Source organism: Terrapene carolina, unplaced genomic scaffold (genome assembly GCF_002925995.2).
Source record: "Terrapene carolina triunguis isolate 2854851 unplaced genomic scaffold, T_m_triunguis-2.0 Scaffold232, whole genome shotgun sequence".
NCBI classification, from domain to species: Eukaryota; Metazoa; Chordata; order Testudines; family Emydidae; genus Terrapene; species Terrapene triunguis.
The window spans coordinates 7,078,490-7,093,772 of record NW_020664583.1 but is presented as its reverse complement, the minus strand read 5'-3'; the positions used below and the strand labels follow the sequence as shown (position 1 = coordinate 7,093,772).

General features: G+C 40.7%; 1 protein-coding gene across 1 annotated transcript in view; it reads right to left on the bottom strand.

The window, feature by feature from the left end:
- Positions 1-1,235: 1,235 nt before the first annotated feature.
- The window catches only part of SFMBT1 (Scm like with four mbt domains 1), a 146,139-nt gene continuing 132,091 nt past the window's right edge, over positions 1,236-15,283 (bottom strand). Inside the window, exons 16-21 of the mRNA XM_024195681.3 lie at positions 14,067-14,176; positions 11,943-12,118; positions 11,004-11,182; positions 10,399-10,644; positions 8,930-9,058; positions 1,236-6,932 (exon numbers count right to left, since the gene is read on the bottom strand). Coding sequence (XP_024051449.1) covers positions 6,792-6,932; positions 8,930-9,058; positions 10,399-10,644; positions 11,004-11,182; positions 11,943-12,118; positions 14,067-14,176 — 981 coding nt within the window. The 3' untranslated portion in view covers positions 1,236-6,791. The remainder of the gene's footprint in view (positions 6,933-8,929; positions 9,059-10,398; positions 10,645-11,003; positions 11,183-11,942; positions 12,119-14,066; positions 14,177-15,283) is intronic.

Sequence of the window (15,283 nt, the reverse complement as noted above, 5' to 3'; positions counted from 1 at the left end):
CATGCAAGTTCCATGCTCTGACGACTCGGCTGGTTATAAGGTTATAAACTCCATTAGGCCTTTGTACCTGTATTTTCCATGAATAGGATTCTCAGGCTGGTTAAACTTACACAGCATCTAGCATGCACAGAACATTGGACACCTCACAGAAATAAGTTATAGCTTTGGGACCAAATTTTTACTCACAAGGAGCCCCACACTCCAGGCTTCCAACTGAGCATCTCCCATAACACCTCCTGTAGGGCTCACAGCAGTTGCAAGCTGACATGGCTCTCGTGGGGCTCCCCTCTGACAAAGCTCAGAGTTTAAAAGGGCAAAAGACAGTCTTCACTGAATACACAATTTGCAAAATATGCTTCTGTGATTCAAGGTGCTATATAAGCAAATATTGATGTAACTTAAAAATATCTTTTAATATACAGGATTTCAGTTGAATTTAGGAGAAGCAATTCTATCCCACTCCCACTGCTACATCTCACTTGTTTTAAGTGTGTGGTGTAAAATTTGTACAGGGCAATTAAGCTGTACGCAGGGGAACAAACTGTAGGGCAGTCATTTAATGAAAACCAGTATAAAAACCTCATGAAAGGAATGCTATTTTTTAAAATCAGACTTGCCCTGTGAAACTCAGTGCTACAGGATATTGGGACAGAGCTTAGCCAGATTATTTTTTTTTTTAAGTGTAGACTTAAATGAATAAAAATAAATTCTGTTCTGATGGAGTGCCAGCAGTAACATAGTTAGGCTACGACATGGTTTGGTTTTAATTGTACTTTAACAGCACTCTTGTGCTCAGTTAAGGAAAGCGATGAAGAATATGGGTCAGAGGACTCCTAAGGTTTTATTTTCATCTCCACCACTGACCTACTGCGTGATCTGGGGAAGCCACCATCCTTCTCTGCCTCAATTTTTCCAACTTACAGAACACCAAAACTGTCCTCCCTAAGGAAGAAAGTATAGGTAAAGAACAGGACTTGGCACTTGATGGGGCTGCACAACCTCAGAAAAACTACTAACAGAAGAATTATGTGGCTTAGTTAATTGATGTTAGAAAGTACTTTGCAGTTAACTTTCATACGAAGTTCCAAAAATAATATACTGGAAAAGGAAAGCAGCATTTTTTTCCTGATTTCTCAGATTTCCATCTTGTGTACTAAACATTACTCCCAACTGCAGTAAAAACAAAAACAACCCTGCAACAGCTGTTTTTTGTTTTGTTTTTTAATTTTCTTGCAACCACTTAAAACTGTCATAATATACCACAAACTTCTGTACACTCTTATTTACAGAGAAAGAAGCAAAATATTCATCCAAAATATTTTTAAAAACCTTTTGATTAAATTGCTATACCTATCAAAAATGATGGGAATAGATAGGCATATTTTCTTGTGCATACTTCTTCTCCATTTCATATTTCACTCTCAATGCATATATTATATAAAAATGAAAAAAGCAAGCAGGAAGGACACAAACACAATATGCATTTAAATTGGGTTTTGTTGTTGTTGGTTGGTTGAACAACAAGCAGCTAATTTAAAAAGGCAAAATATGGGAAAAGTGCATCGATTCCAATGATTTAGTATAAGAAAGAGGCCTATGCATGGTGATGATACTAGCCAGGATGGAGTCTCCCAGCAGACCTCTGATTGTCTGCAAAGGCTTTAACAGAAGTAAAAACAAACAAAAGAACAGGGAGGAGAAACATGAGACCTCAAGAGAAACACAGAAAATATCTTCCCATGAGGCTTCTTGGAAACTGGAGCTAGACGACTTCTGGAAGGGGCAGGTATTAATTTTTGCCTGGACTTCACAAACTCATCTATGCATTCACCCTGCTTGACCGAGAGCTCCAGCCTCACCACTAAAGCCAGATCTGCGTTGTTTTCCTCATGCTCAGCAATGCTGGAGACTTTCAGAGGTACTCATGAGACAGCAGAGCCAATCACAGGTGTCAGCTTGATTGTGCTAAGTCACTTAGATCCTCTGCTTCTGAAGTTTGTCAGAGTGAGATCTGCTGACTTCCATGGCTTAGGGCTCAGCCTCTCACCATTGGTGTCAGACTAAACAGACCACGTTTATCTTCTGATCAAACAATTCCATCTGCCGTGTGTGATATGCTGCAGCACATTGACAGATCCAACTTATGGTGAGCTAGAATCCAGCATGGAGATACTGGAGTCCCACCAATCTTATACTCCATTTTTGCTGGTCAGTTTTCAAATATGATATTAAAAAAAGGCAAATTACAATAATAAAGCTTATACTGTAATTAGTGTATCCAAGACCCACTCTAACCTTTCACCCATAAGGCTGCCTTCAAAAACAAGGCTATTTGTATGATTTGGGAAAAGTTAGGCAACACACTAAAATGTGGCTCAGCACATCATTAATTTGAAATGGAGTTTTCAACCAACATTTAAGAAGTCTTCAGACATACTCAGTTACATTGGCCCAGATCCTCAAAGGTATTTAGCCTCCTAACTTCCACTCATTTCAATGGAAGTTAAGAGCCTAAATACCTTTGAGGACTGGGCCTTTGTGCTTAGTGAATGTATTCAAAACTCACAGTAGGGCAGTAACCAGTCCTACAGCAGCTGGTTAGGAAGAAGCTATGTATAGTATCATATTTTTGGCTTTATGATAAGGTTACCTAATCCAGTGACTTTTCTTTTGCCAATGTACTTGCCTTGCTCTTTTGTCCTGAACACAACAGTGGGGTGGATTTGCGAAGGCATCCATTTCCTATCCAGTCTTAAACTGCAGAATTTGATGGGTTTGATTTGGCTGCCATCAAGATCTCATAAGCCAATCAAGCCTCATGCTAGTTATATATAAAATCTTTGTACATCATGTGGAAAAATGGAGTGCTAAGTCCTGCAAGAAATAAATATATTTATATTGCTTTGAACTTAGCAACTTAACAGTCCTCTCTTCTCTATATATATCATTAGAATTGGGAATAAGAAATCTAGCATCGAAGTCTGTCACCACAACAGAGAACTCTTAGTGTTGTGATAGGCAGAAATCTAAATTCTACACCTGAGTCCCATCAAACATGCTGTCTTTATCAAATCCATAAGGGTCTGGAAAGCTCATTGGCATTCTGTACCATCCCCAAATGTGAATGGCTTTCTACCTGGTTCCCCAGACAGTTACTTGCTTTTTTTTTTAAATGCTAGAAAAAAATTGGAAGTAGTTTTAGATCAGTATGATCAGTCGTGTACCTTTCCCTTTTTGGAAGGGTCTCTTTCCTTTCATCTCTGCCTGTTTGGGAGAGTCGGCTAAAAGCTGCTCTTGAACCTGGCAGTAAATGGGACATGTTCACTTGCCATCCAAGGGATGTTATAACATTCACATTTTTAGAGACCAAGCACCTCTCTGCTATGGGCTCATTTTCTACTAGTGCAGGGAGTACAATAAACCAGCCCGCTAATGAAATCTGCTTGCTCAACATGGCTAAATGTAGCCCCATAAGTAAATGCTATGCGGGTAGCACCCCAAGTTTTCTAAAGCTATGATGTGCTAAACTCAGACTGTATAATGCAGCCACTCAAGTTTATAATATTAAAAGAAGTGAGGGAGACAGGAAAAGTAAATCCTGTGCTCCTCAACTGGTCAGCCATGGAAGAGCCTCCTTTACCTCTGTATATACAATGAGTGGTACCTAATAAGGAGCTCATTTTCCTGTAGTGAAGATTCCCTAGAGACTTGCAAAACACCACTGCCCACCTCCCATGCAACACTTATGGCAAGTGGATACAGTATAATCCCTGAAGCCAGTTCAGGTCACAGCAACTCCTGCTGATGAAGATATGATTAGCCTAATGCCCAAGATTCACCCAACAAACTACTCAAAGCTATCTAATTCTGCAGAAACAAAGGAACTTCCATAGCATGTGAGCCTATTTCAAGTCATGTCAGTGTAAGATCAACAGATATAAGCCAAAATACCTCTTCGTATTGTAGATGGAAAAGGATCTTTTAAAACAGTATCAAATGAAAAGACCATCCATAGGCAATCCCCAAATATCCCCTTTAAATCTAGCAATAAAGACAGAGTGCATTTTCCCCAGGAAGTGAAGTGTACAAGAACATGTGTGCAGCATAGAAACATTATACACAAACAATGGAAAACATCCCTTTTGAAAACTCAAATAGAAGTGGATCCCATTGGGATCAGACTGCAAATGCCTTCCAAAGTGAGGCAGAAAAATCAGCCTATAAAACATGCCCAAGGTGACCTGTAGCTACTTCACTGGCCTCTGAAGCAGCTGACAAATGGAGTATGAAATTTATACTTTAAAACAAAACCCTAGACTTTGTGATAAAAAGTCTGTTAAATATCTCTTTATGTTTAAGTTCTGTACTTTTCTGACATCTACCTAAACACACCCATTTTTATCAGGAGGGAAATGCAGCAGTCTTGGCTACAGAGCTGTCAACAGAGTTTGGAGTCAGCTTTTCCTTCAATTAATAGAGGGCCTTGGAAACCTTGTTCTGTATGATCATCCAGTCTGATGTTGCCTGTTGGTCAAGTCTGTCAAGGTGAAGTGCCAAAAGTCACTTCATTTCCCCAAGGGAAAAATCAAGAACCAAAATTTCCATTATTAGATACATATTGGGAGGAGATTGGGACATGATTTCAATAAAAATATGTTTTAAACCTCGCTAGCTATGGATTGAAAAACAAAAGAAAGGAGTGTGCATCTCATTCTCAAACCTCCCCCCTCCCAAAGGGTACTAACTGTTAAATAGTTTGTCTTACATTTAGATTTTTATTTTAGGGTGGAGAAGGATTCTTTGGAATTTAGCACTTCTCTAAATATTTTTGCCTTGACTGAACTATTCCAAGGGACTTGCAGCAAAAGAAACCCTCTGCTTATCCAGAGCTGCTCTCAATGAAAGCTGCTTCACTGCATTCACTTCCCCTCAGTGTCTTGGATGGGCCAAGAATGGACACTAGGACAAGGTGAACCCTACACTTTTCAGTTTACAAAGGATTCCCTACCTGAACCCTACAGTTTGGTTCATACAACATCCTAGGAACTAAACCCAGTAGGCTTGCATGGAGCTCAGACTGCCTCTATGGCCAGCCTCTAGCTACCTTACATCTTGGAAGCCAATAAACATTTCTTTCCTGCACTGCCTCCTCAAATAAACTCCCTTAGCAAGCACCAGCATCCCCTACTTTCTTCAAGTGTCCTAGTGCCTGCCTCAGGGCTTTCTGCAGGAGTTTGAGTGGAGGGAAAAGCAGGGAAGGCATGCTTTCTGATTTCCCACCTGTATGTAAAATCTCGGCTCATGTTCCCCCAGACATTTACGAACACAGGCAGAGGTTGATGAATGCATAGAATCTGGAACTCAATGCTCCTTTTCAAGTGAGTCTGAGGTTTGATGCCATTTCACACAGCAGTATTAGACAGTAAGGTTGGCTCTGTTGCCCACTAAAAGCTTATGAAGAGAACAGCTGTACAGAGCTCCTTATGATGGCTATCTGATTCCATTCAGGCCTGACACGCAGTTCACCACTAGTGCAGCTCCACTGGCAGAAGTTAGTGTAGGCAGGGCTTAGTTTTCAAATCACTTTTGCCAAATGGCCTTCTCTGAGTCAAAAAAACCTGAGTCATGTCCACACTGCAGCTCCCACTCTTGCCTTCTCTGGTGGAGCTGAACGGATGGTGAATTTTCCTAGTTTACACATGGACCTGAGATTCATGTAGTGGGGGCAGGGAGAAGAGCAGCATTTAACATGCTCTGCTATGATCCCAGCTACTTTGTACAGGTAGAAAAGGGACAAAGAGATTCAAGCCATGTTTTTAAAAGATAGGTCCAGTAATTCTACCTGACAGCCAGGATGCAGAATAGGGAGCCCTTTCTCTTTCTCCCACCCTCAACAGGGAGAGAGAGAGTGCAAAGCAGTATATTTTCCAAACTCCTCCTAAGGAAAAAGATGATGCTCCTGAAGTGCCAAACAAATTTATGCTGTTTTCAGTCAAAGCTTTGGAACAGAGCTTACTTGGAGATCAGAACTCCATGGTGATAAGGTTCTGAGCTTTAGATCTCTCTAAGGAACAACAGCTGCTGTACAGCTACCAATGAACTTCTCAAAAGAATTAACCCCCTCCTATCCTCAGTAACCACTTTTACTGGGCAGGTGGCAGAGGTAGTTTAAAAAAAAAAAAAGAATCCAAAAACACTAATATAAAAGAAACAACTCTTGCTATACCGTACATTCAGAATCCTGTGGCCGCATTGTTGTCCTGACAATGAGCTAATTTAAATTAAAAAAGCGCTGATGTGTAAAGAGCACATCCCAAAGCCAGTGCTGTCTTAAAGCAAATGTTCTCTTTCAGAGAAAGGAAATGGAGTTCTTCTTGATTGGTTAGGAATAGGAAAAACATTTTCCAGTAGCTGCCTTCTCACTTACATGGCATCTGTCTCTCCTTTACCTTTTTTAATTCTGCACCACCAGAACTCTTGAAACATCTGTCTCCCTATAGGAAAGTTTCTGTAACCATTTTTAAAAAATTAAAAAAGACGTGATCAACAGAGTGAGAGACTCGTGTTCGCAAGCTAGCAGCCAGCTGGTAGGGTAGCTCCTATGTTTGATTGACATTTTGCTCCAGATGTTGTCTTCCTTCCCTCAAAGTGCAAAACTGTGGCTGAACAGATGTTTGTAGGTCAGCAGAACTGGAGCCTCAGTTTAACTCCATTTGGCTTTCCCTGCCAGAAAGGGAGGAGCATGTTGCTGCAGTTGTGCTTCCAAAGGTCCACTTCCATTTGGCCACCCCTCAGTTAGCAAACTGCTGATAAAAAGCAAGTTTGACCCTTTCAATGTGATGGCAAAGTTTAATGGCTGGCCCAAGTTTCAAGTCCATGCACTCCTGAACAGTGGGGAGGGTGAGCAGGAGAAGCGCCTGACCATCTATTTCCTGTCAGGAGACAAACAGAACATTGATAAGGCAGAATTAGTTGCTCATTTACTCCCATTCAAATTTTGGCTTCCTTAAGTTTCAGCTCATACCCCTAGGAATTTGCTCTTTCACTTGTGCTGCTTCACTTAGCTAGAAATCTCCCTCTCATTACCTACTTGCTTCCTTCCTTCCTCATCTTGAAGTGCAGGTCCATTCTAAATTGTCTAAATAAGGTATCATATGGTTTCATCCTTACTGTCTCAATGGTTCCAAAGAAAATGTATTCAGTTTACAAGTAATGGTATGTTCCCCCCTAATTTCTAGCCGTGCAAACTCAATCTGTGTTCAGAGAAGCAATCTGGGTTGTGTTCTCATGCATCCCCACACTGTAATACAGGTTGTGCAGGCCAAATTACACCCTCAATAACACCTACAGCCTTCATATTATGCCCTTAGCAAAATTCGTGTTCACCACCCAGGAGGGGCAATTTGTAGTACTGAGCACTTAACAGGCAAGACTGCAAAATCTACCTTTGAAAAATAGATGTAATACAAAAAAATACATTAAAAGGATTCTCACTTTTGTGCTGTGTTTTTGATACCCTCTTAAATATGCATTAAAGTTTCTTGCCCTAATGACTCCCTGTGATAAACAAGGCTGAATCCCCACTCTGTCACTTCGAGTGCAGAAAGTGGGGGCCCGCAAGGATTCTAAAAATTAATACTTGCCACTCCAGGCTTGTATTAAACTCTGAAGGATACAGCTTTTCTCTGACCTTGGCTTGGTAAACGCTGCCATCACCCAAATGCAAACCCAGGAGGAGCACTTGGGAATTCCTCCCTGTGGGGTACCCTCAAGCCCTTTCACCCCCTCCAGGGAAGAGCTGAGAAAGAAAACGAAGGAGATTAGCTGTGGCTATCAGCTAATCCAACAACATGCACAAACCTCTTAGGTCACCAAAAATCCAATCCTGTTCTTAAAAAAAGTAAATTTTATTAAAACAAAAAAAGAAAATACATCTGGAACGTAGGCATTTGCTAGATTTTAAAAGAGCAATTCCAAAAATTAAGCGCTCAAACTAGCTTCTTGGGGGTTTAGCTTAAAGGTTACAAGCAAACAAAAGCATCAGCGGTTAGCACAGAGGAGAGCCACAAACCAAAATAAGAAATAAACCTGATAGTGTCTAACTAAACATTCCCTATTCAAATTATTTCTTCTAGCTATGGAAAATACTTTTTCATACCTGGTTCAAACCTTACACAGCATTTCTGCTGCTCTGTGTTCCTGCAGCCCAGAGAACAACAAAGGGAAAGTTTTTTTCCCCTATTTAAAATAGTTCTAGACTTCCCATTGGCTCTTTTGGTCAGATGCCCACTTTTTTTTTCTCCTTTACCTGGGGGACTTTAACCCTTTACAGGTAAAGCAAGTAAAGAACAGGTACCAAGAGGGATTCTACAGCTAACTGGCTGGCTGGGTGTCCATCAAAGGGAGCTATCCCGCACTTTATTTATCACACTCCCTCTTTGTTAGTGCATCAGCAAAGCACTGTGTGATGCCTGGTAAAATAAATATTTAGCAGTCTCCAAACTTTAAGGTTTACAAAGCACTCTGCAAGTGTTATTTATAGTAAATGGTACAATATTTACAAATCATTTGATATTGGGAGTGCTATTTGGGTCAATATAACAAGCTCTATATCCTCTTTCAAACAGGCCACTGAATTCATTGTGACCTGTTCTAGTTGCTGCATATCAGTTTTCTCCCAAGTCAGTTTTGGAAATCAAATGCATCACATAGCAAAACATTCAGCAAGCAATGGAACATAATCGAACGCCTCTATTCTAGAACGAGCTGTAAGAAACAAAGTGTAAAGTTTTTTGCCATATCAAAAACATTATAAAAACTGCAGTAACATTTTTTTACCCTTTAGTAATTAAAACTGGTTTCATGTGGTCAGTCAATCAGCAGATAATGCAGCAGAAGGTTCACGTATTTTAAAAAAAGTTTTGCATACCTGATCCAGGAAAATTCTGGCTAACGGGGCGCAGTCTGTGGATTTGAGGAACCGCACGACGTCAGCCACGCTCCATTCCAGAGGGTTACTGTCCAGCTGCAGCTTTTCGGCAACTTCAATCTTTATTTCCTAACCCACCCGCCCCCACCCCCAACCCCAAAATGTTATATTTGCCATGTCCAAAAATATTGCCATGTTCACATAGCATGTTCCTAAAATAACTCTGAACTTGAGAGGCAGCATAGTCTAGTGGAATGCTAAGAATCGGAAGTCAGGAAGTGCTGAGTTCTAAAATCCCAGCTCTGCCAACAGCTTGCTGTGCAGCTTTTGGAAAAATTCCCAAAACTCGTTATTTTACATTTTTTAAAATTGGGGTAGTATCCTCTCCTCCCTCCCAGACAAGTTGTGAAGATTAGTAATATTTGTATGCTGCTTTGAGCATGGGAAATGCTAGTCCCCTCACGTTCATGGTCCCTGCCTGACACCAGGCATGGTGGTGCACAATCTCAGGCTTTTACTGGATTTCTCTCTGCTCTTGGATTCCCAGAGAGCAGCAGGGCATGAAAACACTTATTTTTGCACGGCCAGGAGAATTCATCTTTCCCATTCAGATGCAGAACTCCCCCTGGTTATCACTGTATCTCACTAGAAGTCTAGACTAGCATCACATACAATACACAAGCAAAACCTTAGCTGTGTAACCTTGGCAATATTAGGGCAAAGTAACTTTCCAAATGAATAGACTGTTATGAGATGATCTGAGAATATGAGGTTACCATTAAGGTTGTGTGGAAGTGAAAGTTGTGGTATGTATTGCTTTTCAGCCTGTATTGGAGATGGAAGTGAAAACTTTATGGAGTGCTTCTGGTAGCATTTTAAGCAATCTGACAATGGCACATTGGACCTTCTTATTTTCATGCTACGTAAGCTTTGGGTGGGTCCTGATACAATCAAAATACATTTCATTACAGTTATGTTAATTTTAAGTTTTAATAATTGCAGACTCGAGCTCTGAAGGAACAGTTTGGTACAGCAGCAGCTTGTCACTTCATCACAAATAGGCGTTTTTATTTTTAAGAAATACCAAAATTTGCTGATAATTTTGGTAATAATTTTCAAAGCTAGGATCCTCTTACAACAACATTTTGGCCTTGGCTGAGTGAATAGACTAGTCAGTAAGCTCATCACAGCTGCTATATTACCCCCTTTAGAGCCAACATTTGCTCTATCAACCTTCTCCTTGCAATTCAAGGAACGTCACCTTTGCATTTAGCACTGGGAAGACAGGACACAGAGTGCTCCAGGTGTACATTGGAAATTAAAAGCAACTTTCAATCAGGATGATGAGTGAAATTCACAGCAAACTGCCAAATGGAGGAAAATTCTGAATTAATGGTATCTCCCTCCCCACGCCTGAGGAAGTGACCAAACCACTGAGAAAGTAAGAAATTTTGTATTTTAAGAGGTACCTTTGGTGAAGGGGGTTTATTTTCATCATCAGAGAAGGAAAAGGTCCGGAGCTTCCTCTTCCGCTTGTCTTGATCCTGAGCCAGGCAGTGGGACAGTTCACTTTGTGTGGGAGAGGAGGACCGTGATTTCTTCTCCGACACTTCTGACTCTTCAAGCAGTTCATCTTGCTGCTCTGAGGTGCTGTCCTCACTCAATGATTCTTCATCTATGTCATCCTGGTCATCCTCTTCCTCTCCCCCACTGCCCTGAAGGAGAAGAGAAATAATAAATTTAGAATGGGAAATTTAATACATAAAAGTCCTATGATAGTCTCTGATCTTTACACTCCCAATTGCATGCAGTGCTATTGTAATGATTTTGGTCCCAGGATATTAGAAAGACAAGGTTGGTGAGGTAATATATTTTATTGGACCAACTTCTGCCACTGAGAGAGACAAGATTTTGAAAGATACTACCTCAGCCACTTCGTCTCTCTGATCTACAGTAACTTTTTGGCTGCACAGAGTCTAAAGGAACTGGAAACTGCCTTGGTGTTGGAATAGGACTCTGCACAGCCAATCTATGAACATGCACTGTACTGTGCAAGTTGCCTGTAGCTACATACCTGGGGAGATCCAACTGGAGAGTTGTCCACTGAGGTGGAAGAACGTTTTTTCTTATGGACAAAGAAGTGTTTTCGTCTCTTCCTCCTCTTGCTTGGTTTCTTCATGACTGCTTCCAGATTACTGTGGCCACCTGGTGGTCGGCCAATCCTTTTGTTTTTCCTCTTCCCATAATAGTGTGCTACACGGACAAAAGCAAAGGTTGTGTGCTTCACATGCACTGTGTTGCAATGGAACTTCAGCATCATTAGTTTTCACTTATCAGCCCTCAGGAATGCAGAATCATTCACAGAAAGCTTTCCAACAGAAATCCCAACTGTGGAGAACATCAACATGAATGGATCTATTCTTTCCTTCAATACAATACATCAAGTACGCGTTTATTAATAAAGTTAATCACCCAAAAAAGGGAGATTATATTTCTTTAGTTCTGAGAAAGGCCTCAAATGAACAGTTTTTGGTGCAAACAATGTCATCAGCTATAGAGTGGCAGATGGTGGTGATGGGGTTCTGCAGGATTTGGCATGGTCTGTACAGATTTATTGAGATGATGCACAATCTACTCTCACTGTGGCCAGGAGTTCAAATTAGTAAAAGACATTATAGAGCAGCTTGTTCTAAAGCAGAGTGGCAGGAGTGAAATAACTTTTAATGAAAGTATCCTGGAATCAGTTTTTGTCCTAGAAATCAGCAGCAGGAATTAATACAACATTATGCAGAATAGTTAATAGTTGGTTTTATGATGTTGCAGTTCACTGTTAGATAATCATTGTTTTGATCCAAGATATGGGTATCTAGGTCTATATCATTAGCATTTGGGCTGCTCATCAGGGTGAATGAAGTGATATACAATTTGTAACACACTTTGAGATCCTTCTGGATCAAAGGCATTGTCTAAATGAAGATCATTACATTGGCAAAAAACCCTGGTATCTACTCACTGTATTTGGTCTTTGTCAGGACAGAGCAGTTCTCTGAACACTTATCTAGCACCATCTGTGGGCCAAAGAGATTTGGACAGCATTCCAGTTTGATGCAGGTTGTTCTACAGAAATCTGCCACCCGATCTGCTGTTCTCACAACCTCCACAGTGGCACGGTAACTCTTCCCTTTGTACCTGCCGTTGGGAGAATATCATCATATTCTAGCTGGTCCTAATACTGTTATTCACTATGATAAATGTGCTATATTAGATTATCAATATCAGACATTACATATTCAAAATAAGTTTGAAGAGAGCTCGTGAAGGTTTTTATGATTGTTGATCAAAGCCCAAGTCCTCCCTTTAGCAACATAAAATGACAGATGCACATGTGAATAAATATTAACAAGCTAGTACAGCAAGGGCAATTGCTGTGCCAAGGTTCTGCACATTGCCCTGCTAGTATGTTTCCAATATAATTTGGAAGAAATATTCCCATAGTTTATATGGGCATGGAGACTAAACCATCTAATCTAAGATGGTAATGCAAAAATTGCCAATTAATGTCCATTGGCATGTAGACACCTGCTTACTAGGATCTGGACTGACTCCACCAACTCACTGCAGAGGCCACTGAACAGCCATTAAATGGATAACTTACAGCCCCTAGTGAACTCAGCTACAGTTGGCAGGTTATCTGGATGTGGAAAGCTATACATCACCTTACCAACCCCCTGTGCCACCAACCACTCTTCCTCACCTACTCAGCAACTTATCAAGGAATGGAAAGGCTAGGAACACCATGGCTCTATGTGCCAGAATGACAGCTTCTCTTTTGACTAAAGACAACAGATTAATGTTTTCCCTGGTGCCAGTGGACAATGAAGCAATAAGAAAGGGCATCTTCTATTTGTCCACTAGCAAATATGACGCAGACAGATTTTATGGAGGAACTACATGTTGTGGGGGTGTTGTGTATAGCTGAGTCAAGCATCATTCCCTAGCTTTGCTTTTTTAGTACATCCAGTGGTATATGCTAGTGAGTCTATTGGGGATACCTCAGACCACAGTTCTTCTACTTAGAATTGCATACTGTCCCTAAAACCGGAAACATGGAGAAAAAACAGGCAGTGATTTTCATAGGTAGCCTGCCCACCCATCTCTGACCTCACTGTTATATCAGAAGAATATATTTAATAATTGCAATAAGCCACTCAAAACTGACCTTTCCTTTCTCACACTATTTATTTTATTTACATAAGCTTTTCTATGGACTCATCACTATATGTGAGAACACAGAACTCCCACGAGGTAGGTAAGTATGTCCATTTTACAGATGGGGAATGGAGGCAATGAGAGAGTTAGTGACTTGCTTAAGGTCATGCAGTAAGTCTGTGGTGGAGCTGGAAACAGAATCCGGATCTCCTGGTTGGGTAGAAGTCCAGTGCCTCAACTACAGGACCATCCTTCTTCCCTTTTGGGTAGTTAACCAAGTGGCTCAAAATTGCTGGGTTTAATAATTATATTATGTTAACATTATCACAATATTCTTTCAGTGTGGTTCCTAGCCACATATTGGTTTCTCAGTAATAGTGAAATCATGGACCAGTAAGGCCCAGCAGGAACACTGGGCAGCATATTTGCATCAAAAATGTAAAACGGATTCCCCAACCAAGGTCTTCCCAGTGTTTGACTCCAGCTCTGTAAATAGGCTAATATTTAAAGGGAAACCTTTTTCCACTATGGAATTTGGCTGAAGGTGCTGACAGCCTGAAAACCTTCCCTGACACTTTCAAAGCAGAAACACAAAACTATCTTAAAATTACAAATCTTTTACCCATTTGCTGCTGATCTGCTAGTGCACACGCCATGTTGTACTAGTTACTCCAGTAATACTACACTGAAATCAAAGTAGTATCAGAGCACACCTGATACAGTAAGCAACAACATACCAGCTGCACTCTGCTGGATGTTCCTGAAACATTTTGCATGAGTTGGAGGGTTAAGTTTTGCAGTGTCCTTATTTGTCTTGAACAAACCACATGTCATTTTCCTAAAAGGCAAATAGTTAAACCAAAAATGTAGATAGTAGAAGATATTACTACTGGGATCAGTTGGACTGGGACGTGGGGCAGGAATTTACTTTGCTTTCAGGGTCTCTCCATGCCCATGCCAGGCAGCATCCTCATCCAGCTGGAGTTCTCGAAGGACACGGCTAGGTTTGTAGGCTGCATTGATCAATAAAGTGAGAACCTGCAAATGGAAATGAAAAGAGGAGAGAAAAACCCATTAGGTTATTCGTACAGTAAATATGTTTTAAAGAGCTAGAGTGGATTGGCAGATTAATTCCATTTATCTGAATTAACCAGCATCAAACCACTACTATCTGAGATTTAAACTCATTCATAGTGGGATTTGGGAAAAAAAGCAACTGCTTACATGATAAATCATAACAGACCGTAAGTAGGGTCTTGCCAAGTCTTCAGAATTTGACTGCCAAAAGGATTACTGATTTCAGCAGCTCCCAGAAATTTTTGGAGATTCACTGTCCTTATCTCATATCACCCAACTTAATTCAAGGGTAGACATTATAAAGCTCAGGCAGTCCTGGGTAATGCCAGTGACATTTTGCTGCCTATGCATGCTACTTCATTCCTGAGCTTTTACTATTAATCATGTTTATTATGGTAGTTCCTAAAAGACAACCAAGAATGCCATTGTGCAGGGCATTGTACGAAGAATAGTAGATGGCCCTCCCCAAAAAAGCTTGTAATCTAAATAGATAAGACAGACACTGGGTGGTAAAAAGGGTATAATTCTGGGTATCACCCAAGGGTATGGTCCTGTGTAATCAATGATTTCTTGGCTGTGGAATCAGCCATGTGCTACAGAACAGGGCACCACAATCTAAGGTTTCATTAAAAAAAAAAAAAAAAAAAGGTTTCAAGCCTTTGTTGCAGTAATCATCTGCTCACATTTGCAATTTTATCAGTGCAGTGTTGCCTTCCTGATTCTGCAGACAACCAGAATAAAGAGCACTGAGAAGTGCTAGCAACCTCATGTCAGTGGGGTGTTAATCACCTTGACATTCAACCCATCTTTAGGTTTCATAGTTAACTATTTTCACGCTAATCTTTTTAGCAGAAAGATCTAGATAGGATGCTTATTCCTACAGTCCCAAACCACCTCCAAACACATCCCCAGGTGTCAAAGGCCTCAATTTGCCAAACCTCCAGCTTCACCCCATCAGCTTCCACAAGGCGATTATATGCATCAGCTCAAAACTCAGACACATCAAAAACTAAAAAGGAGGGGCAGCTTAAAATATATTGAGCATATCAATATAAACACAAGGGCTAC